Source organism: Dermacentor silvarum, chromosome 8 (assembly GCF_013339745.2).
Source record: "Dermacentor silvarum isolate Dsil-2018 chromosome 8, BIME_Dsil_1.4, whole genome shotgun sequence".
Classification (NCBI taxonomy): Eukaryota; Metazoa; Arthropoda; class Arachnida; order Ixodida; family Ixodidae; genus Dermacentor; species Dermacentor silvarum.
Genome location: NC_051161.1, coordinates 13,117,909 through 13,143,693, shown reverse-complemented (window position 1 = coordinate 13,143,693; position 25,785 = coordinate 13,117,909). Strand labels below are relative to the sequence as shown.

At 45.2% G+C, this 25,785-nt stretch overlaps 1 protein-coding gene across 1 annotated transcript in view; it reads right to left on the bottom strand.

The window, feature by feature from the left end:
- The window catches only part of LOC119460640 (suppressor of lurcher protein 1-like), a 141,185-nt gene that overhangs the window by 33,380 nt on the left and 82,020 nt on the right, over positions 1 to 25,785 (bottom strand). Inside the window, exons 7-9 of the mRNA XM_037721672.2 lie at positions 23,465 to 23,688; positions 22,720 to 22,839; positions 13,189 to 13,375 (exon numbers count right to left, since the gene is read on the bottom strand). Coding sequence (XP_037577600.1) covers positions 13,189 to 13,375; positions 22,720 to 22,839; positions 23,465 to 23,688 — 531 coding nt within the window. The remainder of the gene's footprint in view (positions 1 to 13,188; positions 13,376 to 22,719; positions 22,840 to 23,464; positions 23,689 to 25,785) is intronic.

The window sequence follows — 25,785 nt, the reverse complement described above, 5'->3', positions numbered from 1 at the left end:
CACTGTCACATAAGGTACTATGCTTTTAACGCGCATATAGTAAGGCAATGTTAGTTAAAAGGACTAGGTGATCAACGTTATTGCATAGACAAGAACGTGATAACGATTGTAGCATGTACTAACTACTTGTACGTTGCGCATTTTTTTTCGCAACACGATCACCGAATTGCGCCTAAGTACACAAAACACAACAGACTGCATACGTCATAAAGACCTGCACGTGACAAGGCTATCAAAGCTGCTACTGCAACGCGGTTGCGTGCGAATGCATCGTCATCTCAGAGACCCCAATTAAAACAGTGAATGCATAATTTGAGAAACACAATTCTGTCCATCTTATTTATCGAATACATTTTCTATATTATTGTGTTCATGAAAGCGGCCAGTGACTGCTGAATGAGCATCAACAAAGAAATGGTAGGTCAGAACAATGCAGCACACGGAATAACACATCGCTTGTTGGACCAGGTTTGTCATCATCTGAATATCTATATCGTTATGGGCCTCTTTCTCTACTAAGAGGTCAGTATGAAGTCAGTAACACATAACTTTATACTGTCAGTATAAAGCATAAATATATAGGTCAGTATAAAATTATTAACACATAAAAAGAGTTAGCAACAGAACCAGTGACTACATTATTTCCAACTTTCCTTCCAAATATGCATTTAAATAAGCTGATCGCTTGTGAACACTCCTAGCAGCTGTCATATATATAGGCACATTGCGCCGCCCAGAGGGGACTATTTGTCACCGCCCTGCTTCAAAGGGGATGTCAATAAATCATAAAATCAATCAATCAATCAATCAATCAAATATTTATCGCGCCAAGGAACAACCATGTGGTCAAAGCTGGCGCACGCGTACATAAAGAAAGGAAAAAAAAACAGCGGAGGAATATTAGTAAAACAAAACAATGAATAAAAACTAACAATCTTCAAAAGACGAGTGTACATACAACAAGGCGCAAAATGAATACATAAGAAATAGGAGGAGAAGCGCAGTTGAACAATTTGTGAAACTATGGCACAACGCAAAGCTCGGAACAGAACAATGACCGCGAGTTGTGAAAAATATCAAGATCATGAAACTGGGCGTTATAAAGACTGTATTTTGTGGATGCTTGATTGTTGATGATGGCAGGCAGGAACATGGAAAGGTCGATGTTCTCTGGTGATCTTGCGCGCAATGTGAAACATGATACAACTGAGAAGTTCCGGGCACACGAGGATACAGTGAAGCAGTTTGAAAAGAACCAGAAAATCAGCACGATTACGTCGGCAGCGACTAAGGGCAATGACTAAAACCTGACAGTGCTAGAACAAGGTCCAGCGTACATGTATTGCAAAGCGGTGATGATATATACTTAGAACCGATCTGGTCCCGATCTATAATTTCACGGTTGGGTCTAGAAATGCTGTTCCAGACGACCGACGCGTATTCGAGTTGAGAAAAGCAGATTGTAGTGTACAACTTGCGGAACGGTATAGGAGAATTGAATTCTCTCGATAGTCTGCAAACAGATCCAAGAGTGCGCACACCCCGCATTGCAAAGCCTTTAGTGTGAGCTCAAAAGTCTAAGGTTGTATCAAAAAGTACACCGAGATCATTGATCTCACAGACCTTACACAATAGTACAGAATCGACAAAATAAGAAAAAGAAATGCTTGCTATTTTGTGGATGAAAGCCATGACTTTGGTCTTATAGCAACATTCAAGGTGAGGTTATCTGTGCATCATTTAGAAAAAGAAAACAGGACAGACTGCAGGATGCGACAGTCATCAACAGAATGAATTGCCTTAAACATCTTGATGTCATCGGCATATAGAAGGAATGAAGAATTCTGAATGGCGGAAAGAACGTCATTATTGAAAATAGGAAAAAGGACTGGTCCTAACACAGACCTTTGAGGGACGCCGCTAGTTGCCATGTAAGAAGAAGACGTTTGGCCATTGACGTTAACATAACATGATCTATCAATAAGATGACTCCGCAAGAGAATTACAATTGAAGATTCAACACCAAAGTGTGTAAGCTTGATCAGAAGCAGTGAGTGGCTGACCACATCAAAAGCTTTACTGAGGTCGCAGTATATGGTGTCACTTGCCCCCTTTGGAGTACCGGCACGGAGATCTGTGTCATGAAACTTGTAAGATTTGTGATAGTGGAGTGGCCGGTAAGGAATCCATGCTGATTCGGGATCAATGAGTCCTTCACAGTAAAAGACAATATGTTGTGAAGATCAAGCTAAAAAATCCTAGACGTGGCACAGAGAAGAGAAATCGGGGGATAATTGGAGACATTGATTTTACAGCCAAACTTAAACACAGAAAAAACACGAGCAGTTTTCCACATACGAGGGAAAGTGGACGTATTCAATGAGTTATTAAATATAGATGTGAATACTAGGGTAAACATACTGCCGTAAGCTTTCATAATTGCGGAGGAGATGCCATCAAGGCCGCAGGATAGGAAAGGCTTCAAGCGCTTAAGGCATTCGCTGATGAGCTTTTCATCAAACAACACAGGACTAGATGTAGGAGCCGTTGTGTGCTGCTGACTGACACCAGCGTTGAAACCTGAAGCGTTGTAGAAGGATGAGAAATGGGCAGCAAGACAATACGCGACTGCGCGGACCTCTACTCCTCTAGAGTCGAGCAGGCGAAAACTCTCTCTACTATTTCTAGAGCGCTTGCGGATATACTTCCGAAATTCCGCCAGTCGGTCGGAAGCGCTCTTCTCCAAGAATTCAGTATATGAGTCATAATCCCACTTATAGAGGCGTTTGCAGAGCGTCTGAAAAAAGTGCGATTCTTCTTCCCACTGATTAGGCACAGGACTTCTGGATTTACAGTGCGCGCCATCTTTACACTTTAGGGCAGTTATAAGTTCAGATGAGAACCAGTGGGGATATTTAGAGTGTATAGGACTGTACCGAGGAATGCATTTGCGCATTAAATACCTTGTTAGGAGTGCGATTGTTTGTTTAATGACGTAATAATAATAATAATAATAATAATAATAATAATAATAATAATAATAATAATAATAATAATAATAATAATAATAATAATAATAATAAAAAGAAGAAGAAGAAGAATCAATTATCACTGCAGCGTTACCAATCTCAACCACTAGTGATGCGAAGAAAATACATCATTCGAAACAAAAACAACCTACGCTACATCGTTCGCCTGAGTATGCCGCGTCGAGCTTTGCCGAGTTCAAGCTCATGAATGTTTGAGCTCCTGATCTTAATTGCAATCATGTGCAGTCGTAAGTAGACCATACGCACTTCAACATCTTGACATCTCGGACATTTCTGCCTCGCGAAAGCGATCGGAGATTTCACGGAGATTTTTCTTCTACCATTTTTATTCTACCACTCACTAGGCTGCGCTGTTGTCAACATTGGAAAACTTCAGGGCAAGATGCAAGTACGCCCAGAGGAGAATAACGAAGTGTAAACGAAAAAAAAAAGGAAGCCAGGACAGAAAGAATAGTGTGATAGAACGTTGAACAGTTTTTCGTGATTACCTTCCTCCAACATTATACACATCCTCCGTTTATGTTTTGCTTTCACCTTGTTTATCCCGGTTAATTACTTGCCCGCATGCAGCATCCGTCCTGAATTCTCGTCCACACGTCGGCGAAGCGGAAGTACTCGGCCTGTGCCAGCTATGCCATCCGTACGCGACGTTGTCTTTTCCGAAATAATGAGGTGCGGTTCGCCCACCCGGTGAGGCCTCCGAACAAATTCCGCTCAGGCCGCCTACCTCTGCTCTGCGCGCAAAATGTCAGCGGCAGACAGACACTGGCACGCAATGCCACGGTTTCACGGCAGAGCGATTGCGCAGCGCTATATATAGTCCAGCAGGCACTGCATTGGTCGTGCTCATCTTAACCACCCAGGTGTGATTATCGAGCGAAAGCGAATTAAAAGCTATCAAGATGACAAAGAGAAGCTCTTTCGTCTGGCGAAACGTGAAGTCAACGCGAGTCACAAATGCGAAACGCAGGGAACTCGTTTAAAAGCACTGTAAAAACTTTTTTAATAATTGCTGCGCGCCCCGTGTTCATGAACACGAACAACATCGTGTTCGTGCCTGATTATACAATAAAGTTCAATTGAATTCAACTGAAAAAATATTGCGCTGTGCTCACTACACCGGTTCTTGTACCAGATGAGCTAAGAAACAGAAAGAAAAGGTCGCGGGTTCAATCCCGGTCACGGTGGCCGCATTTCGATAGGGCCGAAATGCAAACACGCTCGAGTATTTCGATTTAGGCAAAGGTTAAACAACTCTGCGTGGCAAATTCAATCCGGAATCCTCCAATACGACGTGCCTCATAACTGTGTCGTCGTTTTGGCACGTAATAACTCTGATATATATATATATATATATATATATATATATATATATTTGTTACGAGAGCGTCAACTAGCCCATTGAGCAAAAAAAAAAAAAAAAGAAGTTGTCGTGAGTGCTGTTGAACGTGGTTGAACGCAGTTAAATCAAGTTTTACGAGCAATAGCACGGTTTTGCTTGCTTTGGGAAAGGACACAGAAGCTGCTCGGTGCGGCAACAGCAGCGAGCGAAGTGACCTTCATGCTGCGTCTCGCTTTAACGCGAACTATGCGTCGAAAGCACAGCACATACGAAGCTACCAGCCCTCGGCACACTTTGTACACATCGCAGATACCTTTCAAGATATCGGCGTCCGCGCGGGTTGCGCAGTAGCCGCCGGTAGTGGTAAGTCCCAGTTTGACCTTGGCTGAGCTTGAAGGTGATATTTACGGAACCAGGCGCTTTCTGGGTTTGTACCAGGAGTAGTAGAGCCACGGCCGCTGGATAAAAAAAAGGTACCTTTTTTTTTTATTCAGCGGCCGTGGTAGAGCTAGCCGGTGGCATCTGTAACAGCGAAACTTTCCATTGGCTGCGACGCCAGGTGTCACTCGCGCGCTCGTGACGCTGGCTCGCGCTTGCTGGTTCGAGCCTCGACGGAGCATAGCAAGCGAAACGGAACCCCTACTGCCGCTGTATTGCGTGAAGAAAGAGAGCATCGCCGCGACGCCACATCACTCTCACTCTCGGAAGCCTGTGTTGTCCGTGCGATCCTTGCTCGCGCAAGCTCTTACCTGCCTTCTAACTGCGCTTCGGTAAGGCCAAACCAAACGCGCCAAGCGTCTCAACGCGCTCGTTTGCCCGCGATGAGTTCACAACTCGAAGAAACGCTCAGCGGCGTTCAATTGGACATTAATGCTTTTACATTCACAACTCATAAGTGCTTAGATGTCCTCGGATACTATGCTTTAGTAAACAGAAAGACCGCACAGGAGAACAGAGGGCGCCATCCGAGTCTTCCATTAGGTGGTGAGACACAAACGAGATCCCATATCATGCGTGTGGTGCAACCGCCCCTACACACTTAACGTGTTACGCAGAACTTGCAGTGAAAGGAGCTGCGCGGCAACACAAATAACGAAGAGGTTATCTTGGCAATAGTAACGCTGAACTGTATATCCTCACAGTAGCACAAGAGTGCTTGCACATTCGGCCTATCTGTGAGCCCGACAAGGCATTATGTGTGCTGTCTTAAAACGGGCTCCTTATACTCACTAAAGATTGCCCGTTTCTCTGAATCGTGATGGTCGTCCGCTTTCCCGGAAAAGCCACAGCCTCGAGGTGTTAGCATGAAATTCTTTTAGCTCCCCTTGTCGGCGACCTTCAAGTGACCTTGAGCCAAAAGCCAGAGCCGTTATCCGGGCACTCAAACGAGAACATCCGGGCCACAATTTTTGAAGCGCGCTCGGGGGCGTTTGTGTGTGTGTGTGTGTGTGTTTGAACACAAAGGGGTTGCTTGCCAGGTCATGCAATCCTGGCAACTGCTTGGTGACGACGACGGCATGGCGACATCGCTTTCTTGGCCGGTCAGGTCGCGTCCCGTCGTCACTGAACCGTAACGCTCCACCCAGTGCCCCGCGCGCCGGCGATTCTTGTTTGCCGAAGACAGGGCGCGTGCACGCGTCGTTTGCTGCGCGACATCGTCGTCGAGGCGACCGGCCGCTCCCCGCCCTCGACCTCTCGCTTTCTTGGCCGGTGCCCCGAGGCCATGCAGATGCATGCTGCGCCCGTTCGGCCGTGCATGTCTGTATATACACGTATGTGATCGTCCCGTGTACACAGAAGGGCGACGGCGATAACGTGGGCTGTGAGCGCGGATGGCTGTTTTCACTCGAGAGATGCATACGCGGGAGTGGTCCTGCACATAAACGGGACTGGAAGTTAAGACGACAGCGTGATTCACCGCTATGGGCAATGCTCGCCTCCGGACGGGCTATTGGGTCGACGCGTATCACCTACACCGGAGTCAATGAATCGTTGGATCTTTGTGAAGGCGCCGCATTTCATCCTCTGAAGCCTTAACGCACTGGCCGTGAAAGAGCCTTACAGTTTTCACCTGTTTGGTTATTTCTTTGGTAACATGCCATATCTATAATTTTAATGTTTACAAAGACAGTTTCAAAGAAACTGCGGTTTCGCGCTCTGAAACATCCTGCTAAATTTAGTGAATAACAAATAGAATACAAGTTGCGATAGGCAGGAAATATATAGGACCCTCAAGCAGACGGCACCACTTTTACTACGCACTTATAACATTGTCTGATATATTAAGTTTACTCCTAAGCGCAAGAGAAGCGGTAGACGCATGTAGTGTGTTTCCTATAATTTAATACATCAAAAACGTACCTACAGTCAACTATAGGAACAAAATCCTTTCATTTTATTAAGTGGCCGACTTTGGTTCCAAAAAGGTGTCATTAGAAATTCTTCAAGGGGTCACGAGGAAGCTGCTACCACAGGGCAGATAGAATGTTCTGTATATATATGTTTTTTAGATGGTAACTGCGTGTACACGGTGTTAACATCCTGGACTAGAGCACTCCGACCTACTAGTCCCCAAACTCTCTTTTTTTACCCAATTAATTTTCTATCTTCCTTTCTTCCTTTACCTCTTTCAATCCCCTTTCCCAGTGCAGGGTAGTCTACCGGGCTCAGCCTGGTTAACTCTCTGCTTTCCCTCATGACTTCTCTCCCTCTCTCTCTCTCTCTCTGGTAGATTAGGTGGATTATGTGGTGTAGTTAAATTAGGCAATTTGTAGGCACATGTAGGCACATGATGACGTCAGATGACTCAAAACAGGAGTACTATCAGATCTCTGGGAGCAGCCTTCGCCATGCAAGTCAGCGTATATTAGACTAATGGTGACGATAATGATGACGATAAGGACTTCACCGCAACCAACGCCGCGCCTGAAGTACAGCGTAACCATCGCCATTATCACCGTCGCCTTTGCTGTGAGTTTAGAGCGCTCTGTGTTTATAGAAGCAGGGAGATCAAAATTTCAGCTTTCACTATGCTTTCTTCAAAGTCCTGTAGTGCTTTCCTCAAGCATAGGGTGATATGCATAATGATTCTGTAACATATCTGTGGGGAAATATTAAGTGTTAAACTCTTTGAATGAAGTGCTTTGTCACTGCCTCATATGTGCTTAATTCACGTGAAGGTCTAAAGAAGTTTCGCTTAATACGAAGTAAGATGGTCTTTCTTTCTTTAACTCAGGCGACAGTTTACAAGGCTTCTGTGTTTGTTCTTTCTGTGAACGCCATCATCGTCATTCTGCCATCGTTGTCGTCAGGCCACCTCTTTTTCAACCGTCAAGATATGACGAAGAAAAAGAAAACATCGCGAATAGAACACCTCCTAGAACTTACGGCTTTGCGCAGCCAGCAGCCACATAAGCCACTGTCTTGTTCAGAGCATCACTTCTGTTGATTGCTGTTACTGATTTAGTTTTCTTGTAATGTTATGTGGCACGTGAATAATTAGGTTGTTCTGGGTGAACTTCTGTACAATAATGCATTAACTTTATTACCACGTAATACTTTGTTCGGTTCCTTTTATCAGTGTTATAGTAAATTTCCCCAAGCCTTCCAGAAAAAGTTTGTTGAGTTTATTCGCATCCTTGAGTGGCCTTGCGCCGTTTCATTCTTCTAGTCCGCCATCTCTTCTGTCTTACTCGTAACCTCTCCGATTTATCTCTCATTAAAAATTTTTCTCTTACTTTATTGGGGGACTCATCAATTTTCGATTTCTTGCTTCACATAATGGTTACAGTGTTTTGGCAAATATTAAACACAAAATACAAATCACTCGTCCTCATTCAACTGCACCTTCCAGCCATTTATCACGTTGCTTCGGTAGTTTTTAATATTGCTTTCTTTTTTTTTCATCTTGTCTAAAGTTGGTATTATATTTAAGCAGCGAGAATTCGCACCTGTCGTGGCTTCTGCACTCAGTAATAAAGGTCTCTTTGACGGCTGTTACATGGAGAGTGAAGAAGCGCTGAACGCGAACAATTGCGTCTGTCAGCTCAGCACAAACAACAAGAGATCACTGCATCAACCCTTGAACTCTGCATCACTGCATCAACCCTTGAACGAGGACTCGAATCGGCAACATTGATGCCTTCAGGTAGCATATGTGGGTTTATTGACCAGTTGCCATCACCCAAAAAAAGATCACGCACTCGTGACGCCTGTGGCAGAAAGGATGTTTCACATCCACCACCTAGGTTTGTGAGTGGTGGCGCTGGCTAACACTCCCAGGGTTAGTTCTAGTTGTAAGACATAAATACCCGAGAAAGTGGATGGGAAAACGGCGCCGCGGTAGCTCAATGGTGAGAGTATCGCACGCGTAATGCGAAGACGTGGGTTCGTTCCCCTCCTGCGGCCACTTGTTTTTTTCATCCATTTTCATTAATTTATTGTTTTGTTTAATTCAATTCGTAAGCACAGGTAATTTACCCTATGTTGTCCTTGGTGTCATTGTTTGTTGGCTTCTTATGATATTATATATATATGTATATCATATATATATTCACTTTTGACGACTTTATGCGTCCGATGGCACGCAAAGAAAGAAAGCGTATCGGGTGCCGCGTAAATCTAATCTTCGCTTTACGTCGGCCGCTGGGAAGAGAAAAGCCAAGCGATTACCTCTCACCGACCCCAATGTAGAGGGGACGCTGTGACAGTACACAGGGCATTGTGTAAGATGGCCAGACCGGACATCTCTTGCCGTGGGCCAAGAACCCAATACAAACTCCGATGCCTACCCCAGATAGGCGCTCCACTGAGCAGACTTGTAGCTGGGTTGAAATAAAAATCTTTAAAGGCGTCGTCCTTCGTCTTCACTGTAAAACAGTCCCTGACATCTCGAATAGCGCTACAATAAACGGAGATTCGCTAACCGTGGCCCTTGCTTTTTTCCATCCACTGTTGCAATGTTTTTTTTTTTCTTTTTTTGTTTTTGGCTTGCTCTTGGGTTGAAGGGATTGAAGTGAATGAAGAGGAAGTAACCGAAAGACTCCCTGGACAGCCATTTCCAGAAGTTCTATTGCATGGCTTTTGTGTTGTTGACCGCATGGACAGCACTTCAGGTTGGATAGAGCGGGTGCGTGTTTGGCTGCTTGATTTTCTGCGTAAAATTTTTTTTAACCGTGCTGTACCGCGCAATATTTTTTCGTGGAAATGCCGCCAAGGAACTTGCATTGAAAACACATTAAAAAAAAGCCTATCGATTCGAGGATGGCAACGTACTTCTGGCTTTGGTGGTCGGGAATGCGGACCAAAAGGAGAGCAGAATACGGAAGTTCCAGGCAATATAATAAGTGATGTTGTAATGATGCCTCTGGTGCAGAAGTTGACCTTTACAGGCTAGGAGGACCAAGCAAACGATTTGCTGCTCTATTGAGGATTCACTGACTCATTTTTTAATTACTTGCAAACACAACACGCTGTGACCTTCCTCATGTTGCGAGGCTGCAGGTCCCGCATCTTCAACGTTTTTTTTTTTTTTTTTTTTTTTTTATCTTCTGCCATAAAAATACCGTCGACATCATGATCCCATAATTTTTCAATTATGCTTTTTTGCTTTTACTCGTGTCGATTTTTGTGCAATATTGCCCACAAAAACACTTTTTCACTGTTGACCGTGTTTTACAGTCTTTATGTTTTTCTATTCTCTTGCCAACCTTGTTAGTTTTTGCTCCTCGCGTGACGCCCCCTTTTTTTTTGTTCTTTTACTCTCACCAATAAATGAGACAAAGTGCCTCAATTTTCTGTAACCGAATGCCACTTTAGGCCGCGACAGAAAGCAGGAAGAAGGTACAAAAAGTAAGAAAAGTCCAAGCTAAATAAATTGATGTTCATCTGCTTACGGTCGCATGTTGTAGTGGCGACTTGCAGTGGGCTGTATGCCAGAGATATCGGGAAATTTAGCACGCTTTTTATAGCTTCCTCGTATACAGGTCATTGCTCCCGGTGTCCATTCGTGTCGCATAAGCCCCGGAAATGGCGATGAGCTTTGTGACACGACATAGTAGCTTTTTAACGAAACGGGTCAACGGTGTCTGGACCATCGACACCATGCGTAAGAACAGCGACATTTACGATTACACAAGGTTCTAATGCGAAGCATTCTTTGCCTCATACCAAGCCCTTTGTGGTAGGTTCCTGTTTCGCCTCGCTTCCGGCCTTTTCAATAAAAGAAAAATAATAAAAACTGCGTCCAATGGTGCAAACGAAGCTGTCTCCTAGCTCATCAGTCGGTGCTCTAACCATCAGGTTGCAAGTTTTAACAGCGAAGCTGTTTAAGCCCACCGTAATTTGTAGTGCGTGCCAGGAAACTGCCGCGCCGTAGCCATGGCAACCCGCAGGAGGAGGAGGAGGAGACCGTGTGCATGCGCACGCAGTCTCCTCCTCGCCAGCTTTCTGCCTTCCCGGCCCCCGCCTCTCTTCTCTCCGCGGCGCGCTGAGCCAGAAAAAAAAAAAAAAAAGCGAAAGCTTGCACTAGGCCGCGCAAAGCTCAAGATACAGCGAAGCTGGCCGATGGATATCGAGCGGCTAGTCCCCAACGCGTTCGGCGTCGGCAAGCAGCAGCGTTCTTGGCACTGTGCCAACCTTGGTTAGCCTACCTGCGTTTGAGGCATGCTAGGAGCGCTGTCACTCGTAGGCGCCGACGCGTTCAGCGCTACTCGCGCGTAATGTCGCGAAAGGGAAGGTACCTCTGAAGGTGATCGTTCGAGAATACTTTCCCTACGTGCGTAGTTAAGTTAAACCAAGTTAAGACCTAACAGCAACCAAGTTAATACCTAGCAGTAGCAGCCATTAAGTTTCGCTGTGTCTAAGCTTTGCGCGACCGAGTGCCAACTTGCCCGTTTTTTTTTATAAGGACATTGGGTTACAATCGCTTTTTTTTATTGCCTGATTTGCACATAATACAAAAATATTTTGTTTTATAAAATATTTAATATTGCCAACCAATCCTTGGAAGACATTTATGATATACAATTGGTTGGCTCCCACTACACTCCAGCTTGGTTTGCAGTGATGCCGAGCCCTCTAGAGATTGGAGCGAGACAAGCCTGCCCCAGCTGAGCGTGGTAGCTGCTCCCAGAGCAATCAGAGTAGCCACGTGATCGAGTTTCTGTCGAATCTTGGTCACGCGCTCAGGTTGAAGGTGGGAGTGCCTCCGAGCGCTGTCAGCAGGAGCCCGGTGCTCTGAATGAACTGGGCGAATGTTCTCAGAGCGCTCCATTCTTTAATTGCCACAACTTGCTTCAAGTTTCTCAACTTGGTTTTAGAAAGCATCGTTCAAGTGTAACAGCCCTCCTGGCTCACAAAGAAATTATTATAGATGCACTCAGTCGTCAACATCTGGCATTGGGCATATACACTGATTTCTCCAAGGCTTCTGACTTAATAATTCCATCCTTCTTAAGAACTTGGAAAAGTACGGTGAGCGAGAAAGCGCTCTCCAGCTTCTTAAATCTTATCTTTCAGATAGGACGGAATTCGGAGATACCAATAATGCGACATTTACGAGAGAGCCAGTTATTGCTGGTGTGCCACAATGAAGCATTTTAGGGCCACTGCAATTCTTGGTTTACATAAATGACATCGTACACTGCCCAGATAATGCCACATTTGTTCTATACGCTGATGACACAACAATTATAATCACAGGTAACTTTCAAACTGATGTAGAAAATAAGGCTAACAAGACACTGTCGCATTAAAAAAATTGAGCGGTGGTGAACTGTTTAAAAATGAACCCCATGAAAACACAAGTAATTTTGTACAGGCCTAATAGAAAAACGTTAACAAAGCTGATGAATCTATTTCTGAAATCACAGCAGTTAGAGATGGTTAACTCTGTTAATATCCTTAGAGTAGATTACTCAAAGCGCACCTAACTTGGAACGAGCATGCAGACTACCTCCAACTCAAGATGTTATCTGACATTGGTGCCATTGCTCGAATGTGACGCATTCTTCCTACTAAGGTGAAAAGTATGCTATACAACTCTTTAGTCGCATCTCACATGCAGTAATGCAGCTTGGTTGGGGGCACAACTGGTGTGACAAATTTGCGCAAGTTACATTTGTTACAGAAGAGAGCTGTATGTTGCATAGGTGGTGTACATTAGACTTACTCAGCAAAACCTCTTTTTGAGAATATGATATTCTGCCTGTGTTTTGTTTTACAGTTATAGGTTGATATTGTGTTACAAAGGTTTCGTTATATTTTGGTTCTATAATTCACCTTGCAAAACATGAGTTGATACTCATGTTTGTAAGACTAGACATAAATAAATGTGGTTCGTACCCGCCCCTGGAACTTCTTATGACGAACAATATTTGTCTATCACCTACCTTCGCTACTAAACTCGTTAAATCGCGAAGGCTTTGATCCTTCCTATAACGCAAACTATGTCATTAAAAGCTTTTTCCATCTTAGTTATTTTCAGGAGATAGATAAGATAAAAAAGAGATAAAGAAGGCGAGAGAGAAATTACAAGTTGCGCGCACACTTGAAGGTGCACGCACAGTCTATAGACGGTCGCCAGCGACCTGCCGTGTACTGTAATAGCACCTTTGTTGCTTTCTGCGCCAGCGCCGTGCAAAAATGACCAAGCGTGTGTAAAGGCCCTTTATAATTGTGAGTCTTTGAGAGACCGTGATGGCTATTAAAGAGACAAATCAGTACCGCTGTTTCATTTCTGTCATGATGTTAATCAAAATGACATCTAAAGCACGAGCCACCTGGAGACACACTCACGTGTGGTATGAGTCGTCGGGCTGATACAAGTCGAAGTCGAGGAAGACGACTTGCGCCCTCTCGATGCCTTCGCCGCTGAAGTGATAAGTGCAGCGGGTGTCCGCGGGGTAACCGTCAGGGTAGCCGGGGCTCGAGAACGTCCCGTTTCTTGACGCTGTGCTGCTGAACAGCTGGTCACAACTGGACCCTGGAACAACGGGGTAACACACGCTGAGCTAACCAGGGCTAGAATAACAACAAGCAATATAGTAATGTAAAAATTGGACATTGCACCGACTGGCTTGATTTCAACCATGCACAAAGCGACATCACTGCGCCATTTTAGGCAAATAACATGTATAAAAAGCACCAACAAAGGTCTAAGCAAAACTGTTGCAGAGTCTAATGGGGGAAGCTTAGTAACGAAGCGAAGGATAAAGGACCGAATGTGCCATGATAACATTGCGAAACTTCAGAGAAACGTAAAAAAATAATGGTATTTGTTGATGTAGATAATGACAGAATCCGCTTCTTCACAATGTTACCAATGAACACTGTAGCACTGTAGCAATTGCCAGCCTGTTTCTCTCATCCCCCCCCCCCCCCCCCCCGGTTTGTTTCTGTTTCGGTTTTCAAACACAATACCACCGAAAAACAAGACATGGCTTGTTTTAATCGCCACCAACTGATGTTTCCGGCAGATACTACGATGGACGTTCTTTCTGTCAACATTCGGTTGCTACTTTACAAATATGTCCACAAATATTAAAAAGGTGGCGTTAGCGGACAACTGCTTAACACATACCAACAGCAACGTGCACATCATGCACTGTTTCCTCAAGCATTTTCCTCTATTTACTCTTGCTGATTTTTTATGCAAGATAATTTCTTTAAGAACGGCTGTTGCTAGTTGTCAGTTCTCTGTTGCGTGTTAGCTAATGTAATAAAAGGATTAATGTTACTACATGCCGCATGGATCAGCTTCACGGGGGAAAATCGGGGTAACTCAAGTGCATAATCGTGTCCGTCCACTCCCGCAAAAGCTCACTCGTGGTTTCGCAATCTGTTGTCCAACCTCAACCAACGCTTTCTCTGGAAGTTGTGTTTCGACAGCGGAAGAACAATGCTTGAAAGCACGCGAAGGCACACCGCGCTGTTTCCGAGCATATCAGCGACGCGAATGCATAGACCCGGGATCGGTCTTCTCTCTCGGTGAATGATCACCGAGCACGTTAGCGCATCCGAAACCTTCGGCAGCAACCAAGTTTTCTTCTGTACCTCGGCCCGGCAGCATGGTCGGCGTACCCTGGAAGAAAGGCTCGCCCCGACGCCATTATGGCAACCGAGAACGCTGAATAGGCAGCCAGTAATTAATTAGCGAAGGCCCTCTATTCATAAAACAAAAGCGGCCCCTCTATAGCGCCTGGTGAAAAATTAGCGCGAACGGGCGCGCGCCGGCGACTGTGCTCGAAAGCCCGACAGTTACCGACGCCAAATATCGACTTTTCTTTTTTGTTTTTCGTAGGTGCCGGTGTGTAGCTCGGTGGCGTACCCTTTGGCAGGAGCTATAGGCCGAAAAACTTAAGCACTTCATCTAAGCAAAAAGACGACGTAGTTCCACGAGCCTTTAACGCAGGTGGTTGAAGTTCAATACGTCATACCGCACCATCTTAAGTGTCCTGAAAAGGCACCTTTCTCGAGGACGACATTCGAAGCCATGCAGTCAAGGCGTAGGCAGCGGCGTCTATACGGTATTATATTCGAACCGGAGAAAGCAATAGAAAAATACAAATGCTATTACCTTGCTGGAGAGGCCTGGAAGCTATAAAGTTATCTGCCGGTCGACAAGGCTTTGTTTCTTAATTTTTTTCGCACTGTATGTCGTGTTCTTGACGTGTTCTGCAGCTCGATATTATCGCGGGCTTTCGCCTTCGATATGCGCGGGCTATCGCTTCGGGTAGGCATATTAGCACTGACATGCTACAAAAATACGCATACGGAAGGAGAACATTGCCATAAGTAACATGGTTGAGCGCGGTCTTCTTTAATAAATATTGTGTGCATTATTTTCAACCTTGGTTGACATATTCCAAAACATTAGCGGGAATATAGCCGAAATATTCGTTCCGTGCTGTACAACAAGTTCATAAATGATGCAACTTGTTAATATTCAGGCTTTAGAAAAAAAATGTAGGCGCTGCGGACCGCCCTGGTCGCCTAAGTTTTCAGCCCCTATCCGTCAGCATTGCGCTCGCCGGCATTGTGCTGCGACGACACTGAGCGTATAAGGTGCTATGTGGGCTGGAAGGCGACGTCACTCTCAAAACTCGTCGTTGATAGCTGTATTTCAGGTGATATGCTCCCGAATTATATTTTTGCTCCTCTAAAAGAAAACAAAAGAGGAAAACGAATTTCAAGTAAGCTGTATTGAGAAACACATCTAACACGCTTATATATGCATGGATTGCCCCCAAGAAGTCACAAATTTGGTCGTTCTGGGGTGTTATTCATTTTAAATGGGCGTGACAGTCACCACTGCAAAATAATGACAAAGGCCGAAAAACATGCGTGATATATAAAGGTATGACCTCTTTTACTCCGCGTTACAATGAAAAATCGCCCAAGGTCGCCTTAGTGTGGGTAAGCTACGTGTGCATGTCTACATCTCTACTTTCTCAAAAAAAAAGGAAGAATCAAAAGTATGGGTGTTTAAGTGTATATATTCATTAAAATAATGCAGTTTCTTCCAACATATACAGTTCTTAATTGCAATTTACCGTAGCTGAGTAAAATAGTAGGATATCGCGTGACAATTGTTGCAAAATTACAGCATGTAAAACTTGACAGTACGAGAAAGGCAATATTTTGCTGTTTTAACCAGTGCAAGGTGGCAAAAATTTTAACCTATAAGAATATACGGCATTTGTATAAACAGTCGGTGCTAAACATTGATCGTGTTAGCTGCGCTAAAAATAAATTACGTTTCTGAGAATGATTGCCCCTAAATCAATAAACCAAGCCTGGTGACTGTATACCTACAACGAGCTGGTGCTGGAACGCTCCACTGCCAACGGCAATGGCCACTATACTTACACTACAGCTGCACCTATTCCCGCGTTAATATTATTGCGATAGAAATTATATGTACACTTCAACCGGATTTCTGCCGTCGCCGTCGCCGTCGTCGTCGCCGTCGCCGTGAGGTTCCCTATAGATAAAATCTCCGCCGCGCGCCGTATGCCCGAGCTTCCGGGAAGCGTGCGGGGACGCGCGCTATCGCGGAGAGCGAACGCACCCAATCTCCCACGCGCAAGCAAGGAAGCGGGAAGCCAGTGCCGGAGGGAGCGGAGGGGGGGGGAGGGGGAACGCGCTTCCTCTCTGCCAACAACCGCGCTCGTCGCTCGCTCGCACCGTCGCTTATCTCCACACGGCTCTGACCTTTATGCGCCGTGCATTCTCCGCTCAGTTTCCGTTGAAGCGATAGACCGCACGTACCTTCGCCCGTTGGTGCGGCGTATGCGCTTGCTGCCAGCGTTTTGACAGTCGTTGTCTGCAGTCATTCAGTGTGATCTATTCATGTTTGTTTGTGCGCGCTCACACCACGCTTGTTCAATCAGTTAGTAATAGTCGGGCCACATTTTCCAACGCACGCTACACATGCAATGCTGCCCGGATCGGCAGTGCAGCGCTACAGGTGTGTCCCTTCGCACGCGCTGTCCACGGGAAGCGCTTCTCCTCAACACCACCGTTTCACACGCGCCTTCTCGTGGTCATCGAGTCTCTCTTCATGTCGGTGTACTCACGCCGCAGCACACCTGCTTACTTAATCAGCTCATGTTTACTACAATTCATATTGCTACCAAAGCCGCTCACCTTACTTCGTATGACATTGCTGTGTTGCTATCGCATTCATTGCTTCGCCCTTAGGGCGAAACTGTGACATTTTTTTTAAGTGGGTCGTTAATACACTTCCTTCAGAGTTGTTTACGTGTTCAGAATGGTGAATACCTCGGCTTCAATTAGTGCTGCGTTATGCTTTCATCATATTACACTGACGCCAGGATAACACAAGCTCTTGCTCTCTGGGACGCTTGAAAGCTTCCGATGAATTTATTAAGTAATGTCGGCAATAAAATATAGATAAGGCGTGTTAAAACGTACCACGTAATATTATGCAACACAGGATGACCATGACGTCAGCGCTACAAAAAAGCTGGCACCGAGCAATACAGAAATGACGTTATATTAGAAAGTGAAAAGGCATATGTGCCTGATCGGCAGTGCCTGCCAGGAGGCTGTTACCCAAACAACAATGGTTACGCACGCAGATCACTTCTTAATTTTGAATGTGGTTCAAAGAAGCCATCCGCGTCGCTTTTTTTGCACGTGCCAGATCGCTTCTTTTAACCACTTCAAAGTTCATCAAACATGAGGTAACCGCACGCTATGAAATAACGATGCAGCGCAACTGAGACAATAGGGAGTTTTATAAATAGTGCACCCAAGCGTCTTTAGAACTCAAAGCACCATTCCTGGTTTTCTTTCTTTAGTATACCTTTTCTCGTTCATTTGTAGGCCCAGGAATTTGCGTCCCCTAACCTTGAGCACGGAAAACTTAACACTCCCTAAAGCTCTCTATTCGGGAGTTTTAGGTTTTGCGCATCTAAAGTTAGGGGATCCAAAACGCCGGGGGTATTTAACGAGACATACAAAAGAACACAAAAGGCGTATGAAAGAAAGCAGACAAGGCTTTGGGTACGCAAAGACGCTTGGGTGCGCTATTTCTACAACTCTGTGATGACAAGAAGGGGGAGACATGAATAAACACTAAATAAACAGAAATAAACACTAAAATCAAATGAAACACGGACTGGTGCAAACCAGTGTTGGTAACTGAGCAAGGAAGTCGCTAAATTTAGTCAATTTTTTATTGTCATCTTAACGATGGCTTCACCTTTGGGGAATCTTTGCAACACTTTAGGTATTTTTTAGTGACATAGATAGCCAGCAAATTGCCCTGGTAAAATTACTCGAGGAACTTGGCTTAGTTCCATGCTTCGTCCCGATTTTATCCGACCTCCATTTGTCGCTACTTCTCAAGACATATAGTGAGCGCATGTTAGCGAGCCATCTACCAAAGCTGCTTTTCTAGGCAAAGCACAACCTTGGAGTTCCATACCATTTTAGAAAATCCGAGGAACATTTTGCCTTTTCACATTCCGGCTATTGACTCGCCACTTTATGAGGAAAGTTAAAACTACAGTTAAATTCATAAACAAAGACACCTAGGAACAAATGTATACCATAAGATAAACAATATTCCCATCAAGTCATATTCCCATATTCTCATGTTTGTCTGTATTGTGCGGCATCTTTCCTTTTGCATACCGAGCCAACAAGCCCAACAAAAAATTTTATTACATCATAAAATTTTCCAACAAGGTTCTGCAGATTCTGTAGCAAAGGCGAGGCTGATTTTTTCCCCATTTCCAGGTGGGTTTTTAATGGCACTCCGGGGTCACTGAGCGTGAATATTGCGCGTTGAATTCATCCAACTGGACACGGCGCTTTAACTAAAGATGCAAGTATGTATCACAAAAAATATGAAGAAAAGTTGAGGAGTTTCACCCAAAGCTCGAAGTAGTGACATCAATCATTTTGCGCAACTCTCGAGAACTGCGGCTTCCGATTATTTTCGTTTCTTGTGTTTGATTTGATGACGACAATGAGGATGACCTCAGCGACCGTGGCGACAATAGCAGTCGCAGGCTCTCTATTATGACAAAAGTACCGCTGGAACATGCACTGGCATTCCAACTAGGAAGCGTCCATAAGTATCGCGTCAAACCTATCTCAGCCAAGCAGACCTAAAATGTCACAGCTCTCACACTTTTTAGTTTTTCTTCTGCAGGTAGCATGGTGTCACCTATAATATCTTGCGGATACGTCCCACCTCCTCCACTCCCATATCCCGCCTCGCTCTCCAATCCTTGGTGGCTGTCTATATGTCTATACGGCCACGTGTGCAGCTCAACTTCGTAGTCACTACGGTAGGTGGCAAAGCGATAAAAAATGAGACACGCATTTCGCTGCGTAAGCGAAATCACTCTATGTTCACAGCCATTTTTGGGTGCGGACAATGAGCGCTCAACATTGCTCTCTATGGGCTTGTTTATGTTAGGCGCAGCTCTGACTTAAGTTTCTCTGCTGATTTTCTAGGCAAAGCACAACTTTGGAGTTCCACACCATTTTAGGAACTCCTCTAATATAGGAATGTTTCAATAATGCATGCGCCCGTAAAGCGCCATTTCAGGCGGAATTCAGCTGCCCGTACCCGACGTTCCAAGGATAAAAATCGTACGTCAGCAGCTTTTACTGCGCGTCGTTGTTCGGCACGAAGCATCGCGTCCCGTGCAGAGCCAGGAACAACGCGCAGCCGTTCGGCACCAGAGAGTAGTAGCAGCGCCCGTTTGCCGGTCAGGGAACCCTACGCTCCATCTGGAGCAGGCACGTCCGGCAGCCGCCGTTGAGAGCAACTGCAGGCGGCCAAGACTCGATTCTTCCGAGAGAGCCCGAGAAGGAACAACATCCGTCGCGACGGCTGGGCTAAAGGTAGCGAGGAAAACGACGTGCTCGTTTGCAAAGACGCCCAGCGACTACAGACGGCAGAACAGGCTCGAAATGGTTGTTGTTAATCCAATTTGCCGGAGAGCGAAGCCCGGGCAAATGAATGACAAAGAAGAGGAACGACGTCCCAGCCGAACAACAACGCCGAGAGAGGGCGGGGCCTCTTCGCTCTGGGTTTTCTTCCCTGGCAAGATGCTCGGAGCGTTGGCAGCGCTTCGCTGCTTTCTGACGCCCTCACCGCGCGCAGGGCTCTTTCCCCTCCGCTGCATTGTCTCGGCCTCACCCCTTCCATGGTTCGAACCATGCGTCGGCAGTGAGCTGTGCCACTTACCTCCCCCCACTCCTCCTACTCTTGTTTTCATTCGGTTTCCTTACGGTAAAGAACAGTGAACGGAATCCACGGCCCTGGTGCGCACACGTGTTTTCTCTCGACACCGACTCTCCACGCACTCGACCTTCCGTGCGCTTCCTCTGGAGCACGCGCCCCGAGGAAGCGCCTTGTTTCGCCTCCCATAAATCTGCTTCTCCTCGGGGGACAAAGGGTAAGTGAAGCCGAAACGAAGAGGTGCGTAAGAAGTTCGAAAGGGTGGTCGTGATGGGCTGGGTGCGACTCGTTCCTAAAATTGTGCAGCGTTCGGACGCAGCTGGAGTCGGAGCCACCTGGACGCGAGCTACAATGGGTGTTCGCTAGTTGCAAGAAGCATAGCCGTTTAACATACGCGACACTTATTGTCGTCCTTTACACGTGATATCAAATTAGTACGACGTATTCAAAAAAATGCACAGGCAGTCGACAAGACGCATGAAAAAAATTTAGAAAACAAATATTGAATTGCGAAATGTTGTTCAAAAATGGATTGGTGTTGCAGGTACAGAATAAATATTTGTGAAAGATACGCAAGGGTCAAAGGAGCAATTTACTGCATGGTACATCGAATAGAAGGATATTTTGAAGATTAAGTAAAGATTTGCTATGTTAGCATAATTTTCGGAGGCCGATGGCATTTTTGGCCAGTACTAAAGGACGAGGTGCAATTCTGAATAGCCAAAAGGTGTTAAAACATGGCATGTGACTTTTTTCCGCCATGTTTTCTGCTACAGTGTTAACTTTCTGCTCCCGCCATTTTAACAGCCCCAACTTGCTCTACTCCAACTTTACTGTCTTTTGTTATGTGCTGCAGCTTCATGTGGTGCAGCTTCATTAACGTTTCTTTGATATGTCTTAATTTTTCTCATACGATAAGGGTAGTGTGTTCTGTTCAGTAGTCCAGTTTCCATAACTTTTCCTTTTAATCCCATATCCCCTGCCGCTTAAAACTGGTAAATATATGTAAAGAGCCATTTATAAAATACTGCGTGGATATAGCACTTGCTCACTGCACTCGGGCTTGCCCATACGAACCATGCATACTATAAGCTTTTTACGAAAATTGGTGACCAATATCAGTAATCTCTGTATTTCGATGCACTGCATGGATTTAGTGAAAGAGTTACAACGTCGGGTCGCAAACGTGCGCAGACGCCAGACAAGAACAAAGCAGCAACGCGCAATAAATAAAACCAGACGTTGAATCCGAAAAACAAAAGGCGAACGAATTAGGAGCAAAGTGCAAGAAAAGGGGCGTACGTGAGACCTCGTTCGGTGTCGGCAGGCCGTCCGTGCAAACGCGCCCTTTCTTTTTCGGGGAACCGGAAAAGTGCAATACCGCTGCTTCGAGGCAGCGGCGGCGCGCTTTGAATTCCGGTGGCGCGAATTCTTGGCGCTGCTACGCGCGGAAGCCGCCGCACCGCACTCGTGGGTGCACTGCAGGCAAGCCCGTATTGCGCTCGGCAAAAAAATAGTAATAAAGAATATATACGGGCATTCCGCCCCGGCATGCCACACGCTGTTCGTGATGCGTAGTATCTTTCCATGTGAGCTTTGTGAACACGTTGATGGTCGGACGAAGCAAAAAGTAGGCAAATACTTACGCATGTCGGACACTGCGCAGCGCGGTAAAATAGAGTACAAGACGACCGTAGCAGTGCGCACCCGAGAACACGCACCGTTGCAGGGCTGTTCACACACCGCCTTAGTCGAGGCGTTAACTACCGGAGACAAATTTCATGGTCGTTCTTTTTTTCTTAATAAATGTCTTTCCTCCTCCTCCTCCTCCTCCTCCTCCTCCTCCTCCTCCTCCTCCTCCTCCTCCTCATGGTCGTTGTTGTTATTTCCTATCCCATATGTGGCTCCTACCCACTATGGGGGATTGTCCAAGAAATGAATGGATAATTGCAATTTATAATGAAGCATACATTTCCGAATATCTATGACTTAGCTCTGTGCTGTAGTGCATGTTGAGGAAACTCAGGTGGTCAAAATTAATCCGGAGCCCTCCACTATACGGCGTACCTCATAATCAGAACTTGTTTTGGAACGTAAAACCCCTGAAAGAAGAAGAATTCAGAGCTATACAGAGCAACCGTTGTCTTCCTAATTTTCGGCGCGCTTCCATGGCGAGTTCTTCAGCGAATCATGTCCGCTCGCAGCAGTTATTACGGGGTGAGCACACATACGATCAGGTATCCCTAATAAGTGATGCAATGCGATTAACGTTTTCTGAGCGCCATTTAGAGGAAATTATGCGAAATTGTACATACGCTATCTGCACAGAAGGCAGCATTTACTCAGATTTGAGGTTTAAGATCATCAGGGTCCGTGATGACAGAGAGGTTGTCACGTTGGAACTGCTCGTAAGAGGAGATGCCTTACAGTCGCGATGTTGAGAAATAGAACACCTATATGAACAAAAAGTTTTGTGAATTCGGTTCCGGAAGACTAACCCCGTTTTTTGGTGTGACAGCATTTGCGCGAAACTTGCGGCTGTAAGTTTACCGCAAATTGCGAGCCACAATAGTTTTTTTCTGCAGTCGTGAGACAGTTACCTGGGCCTGGCGTCGTGTAGAAAGGTGCGTCAGTAGTTTCTACTTGGCTGTCTAGACTTTGAACCGGAGACCACGATGGGGGCGTCGAAGCACAGCTGGAGAGCCAAGCCTGCAGGAGTTCTGCAGAATAGACAGAAAAGCTGCAATCGACACAACGTTACCTGTTTCCTCAGTCTGTGCTATAATTAGCTCGTAAAGGCAAGACGAAACAAAGAATGCTTGCTATGGCAAAGTTGAGAAAAGAAAGCTGGACAAACGTCACCGTCAAAGAAACTGTGCGACTTGTCCTTAAAGTAACAGCTCCTCATTTGCACTATTAAAATCAAAACAAGCTAGAGGCAATTTGTCACCGGGTGATGTTGCGGCCAGTCGTTTAAACTTTGGGCTGCCAGCATGTAATAATGTGTAAGTGTTCGAAATGCACAACAGATAAAAGAAGCAGACGGTCAAAAATACAAAGCTGCCGAAGATTGATTAGTATACCGTTGAACTCGGTATTTTTTTTTCAGAATGTACAAATCTAGAATTATATGAATTTCCATCGTGTTTCCTTGAATATAACCCCTTACTAAATTATGTCGTGGATGGTTCATATTTTGAAGCATCAATGAGACACTTTGACACCAATGTTATAAATTCATATAATGGAATTTGCTCTTCCGTTCGCGCTGATTAGGAATTGCCGCTGCTAGCGCTCAGATCCTTTGGCTATGCTCCCGATGAACTGCTAAATTGCAGAACGTACCGGAAGATGGTCCTCCTTCGGCGTAGTGGAGCTCCTCTTCGAAGTGGTAGGTGGCCTTGAATCCCTGGCCGGGAGACTGGCTTCGGCTCACAAACTCGACCATCATGTCCGGCCCGGTCGAAAGAAGCTCGACGAAGTAGTGTGTGTTGCAGAACTGAGCGATTACCCGGGCTGCCATATCTTTGCCGTCGTAGACGATGATCGCGTCAGGACTCGTCAAGCAGCTGCACACAGGATTCAGGAGATGCGGCTTAGCAACACCTTTTATTGGGCTACAGTTACTACGCACCGAAGAACAAAATGTTGCACGAACATAAGAGGACAGTGGCACAAAGCAAAGACAAGAACGCAGTAATGAACTCTGTGTAATGTTGTCGTTTATTGCGATACCAATTGTATGGTCACTTCAAGCAAATTTCTTGCTGTCGGCGTCGCCGTGAGGTTCCATATATATTTAAATACATGTATGCAGTGTACCATGCCATGCTATATGGCATGCGGTATATGCGGGTTATATTGCTACGCCATTGGATCAATAAATTTGCTCATACCAGGTCTTACATCCTTCACAAAATTATTCCTCAGAATTTTTAGAATGGCAGCCCACGAACAAATATCATTAAACAAAACACCGACAGTGCATGCCTTTTATCTTAAATCTTCTCAGACTTCTAAACATGTTAGAGAATATTCTAACATGCTGCCATGGCAATGATTGCTTTCTAAGCATTTCTAAGTTAGCCGTTCCATGCGAACTTCCCGCTGAGCTGTTCCAGGCTCAGCGGTGCCTCTGGCACTGACTTCGTTTAGTGTGACAGCACCGGCTCTCACAGCTGACACTGCCACCTTCTGAAGAACAACTTCTTATCTACAAACGATACACAAAAAGTCGTGCTTGGAGCTAAGTATAGCATTTGTTGCACCTAGTTGAACGCCTCTGACACTCCCGCGTTATTTTTATGTGTGTGCATGTGTATGATTCCCCCCCCCCTCTCTCTCTCTCTGTGCGTGGAATTTTTTTATTGCTTTGTCTTCCCTTATTCCTTTAGTGCAGGGTAGCAAACCGGATGTTTGTCTGCCGGTTAACGTCCCCGCCTTTAGCGTCTTATTTCTCCCTCTCTTCTGTGGCCTCCAAAGTACGTGCCCAGACCAGACATCTCAGAGTCTGTGAGGAGCTCAAAACCTTACGATAATGTTTTGCAAAGTAAGTCGTTGCGCAAGCTTTTACATGTACAAAAAAAAACAATAATAAAAAAACAAGCATGTCGGAATACGGTGATGGGAACGACAAAAAGAAATTTAGCACGATCGAACACTGGTTCGATCGGACAAGCGCCCATTGCTGCAGAGACATAAGCTCTAATCACCGCAACAGTAAAGACAATAATTGTTGTTTTACGTTCTTCTTTGCTACACATACGCACGTGTTGCCGGCATTCGCATGTAACAAACCCTTCAAGCGTTGGAATATAGGAAACCGCTCAATGCGTTTTTTTTAGTAAGTCTGTGTTTTTTAAAGCTAGGTGTAAATAAACAGGCATGTGCGAGTATAATGTCGCGATTTATTTTTTGATTACGCAAAGCGGAGGTGTGCTCACCGGCACTAACTACTTGTGGCTGAAACTACTTTAAAAGTATAACAACACGAGTTCGTGAACGTCAAGCAGCAGCCAATCAGCGACAGCCGAAATGGACAGTCCACTAGGTAGAGTCTTACAGAATGCTGCCCCACTTTCCATCAGGTAGCTTCGTACTGCTATAGCTGTATGAATGAATATAGCTATATAGATCTACTCATTCGCTCATCAGTCAATGAATATAGCTTCGAAAACAACAGAACATCGCATCACACAGTTACCACAAGTCGATACACGACACTCCTTGCGTGAATCAGGAGAATAATGGCGTACGAAAACTTTGTTTACGAAAAGCATAAAAAATGCGATCATTACGAAGTAGACCAAACTCTCTAATTTATTTTCCATCTCTCACTCGCAATGGTTCACTTCACGGCATACAGAGTAATTTTTCTTTAATGTGAATTCTTATTTTCTAAAGAGGAGAATATATATAAAGGAAGAATTGCGACAAGGCATTTGTGACAACCAACATTGAAGTACTGAAATCATGGTTGCTAGGGCCGCTTGCTTGAGTTCCCAAGCTTTAGGCCAGCTGTATCTTGAGCAAGTGTGGGTGAAGCATGGCAATGTTCGCAAAAATTAAGTCCACTACTGCTGTCACCATTGCATGATGGCGTTAGAACTTCGCTACGGGAGTGCCAACGAATAAAGAACTAAAAGCGTTACGCGCGATAAATTGAA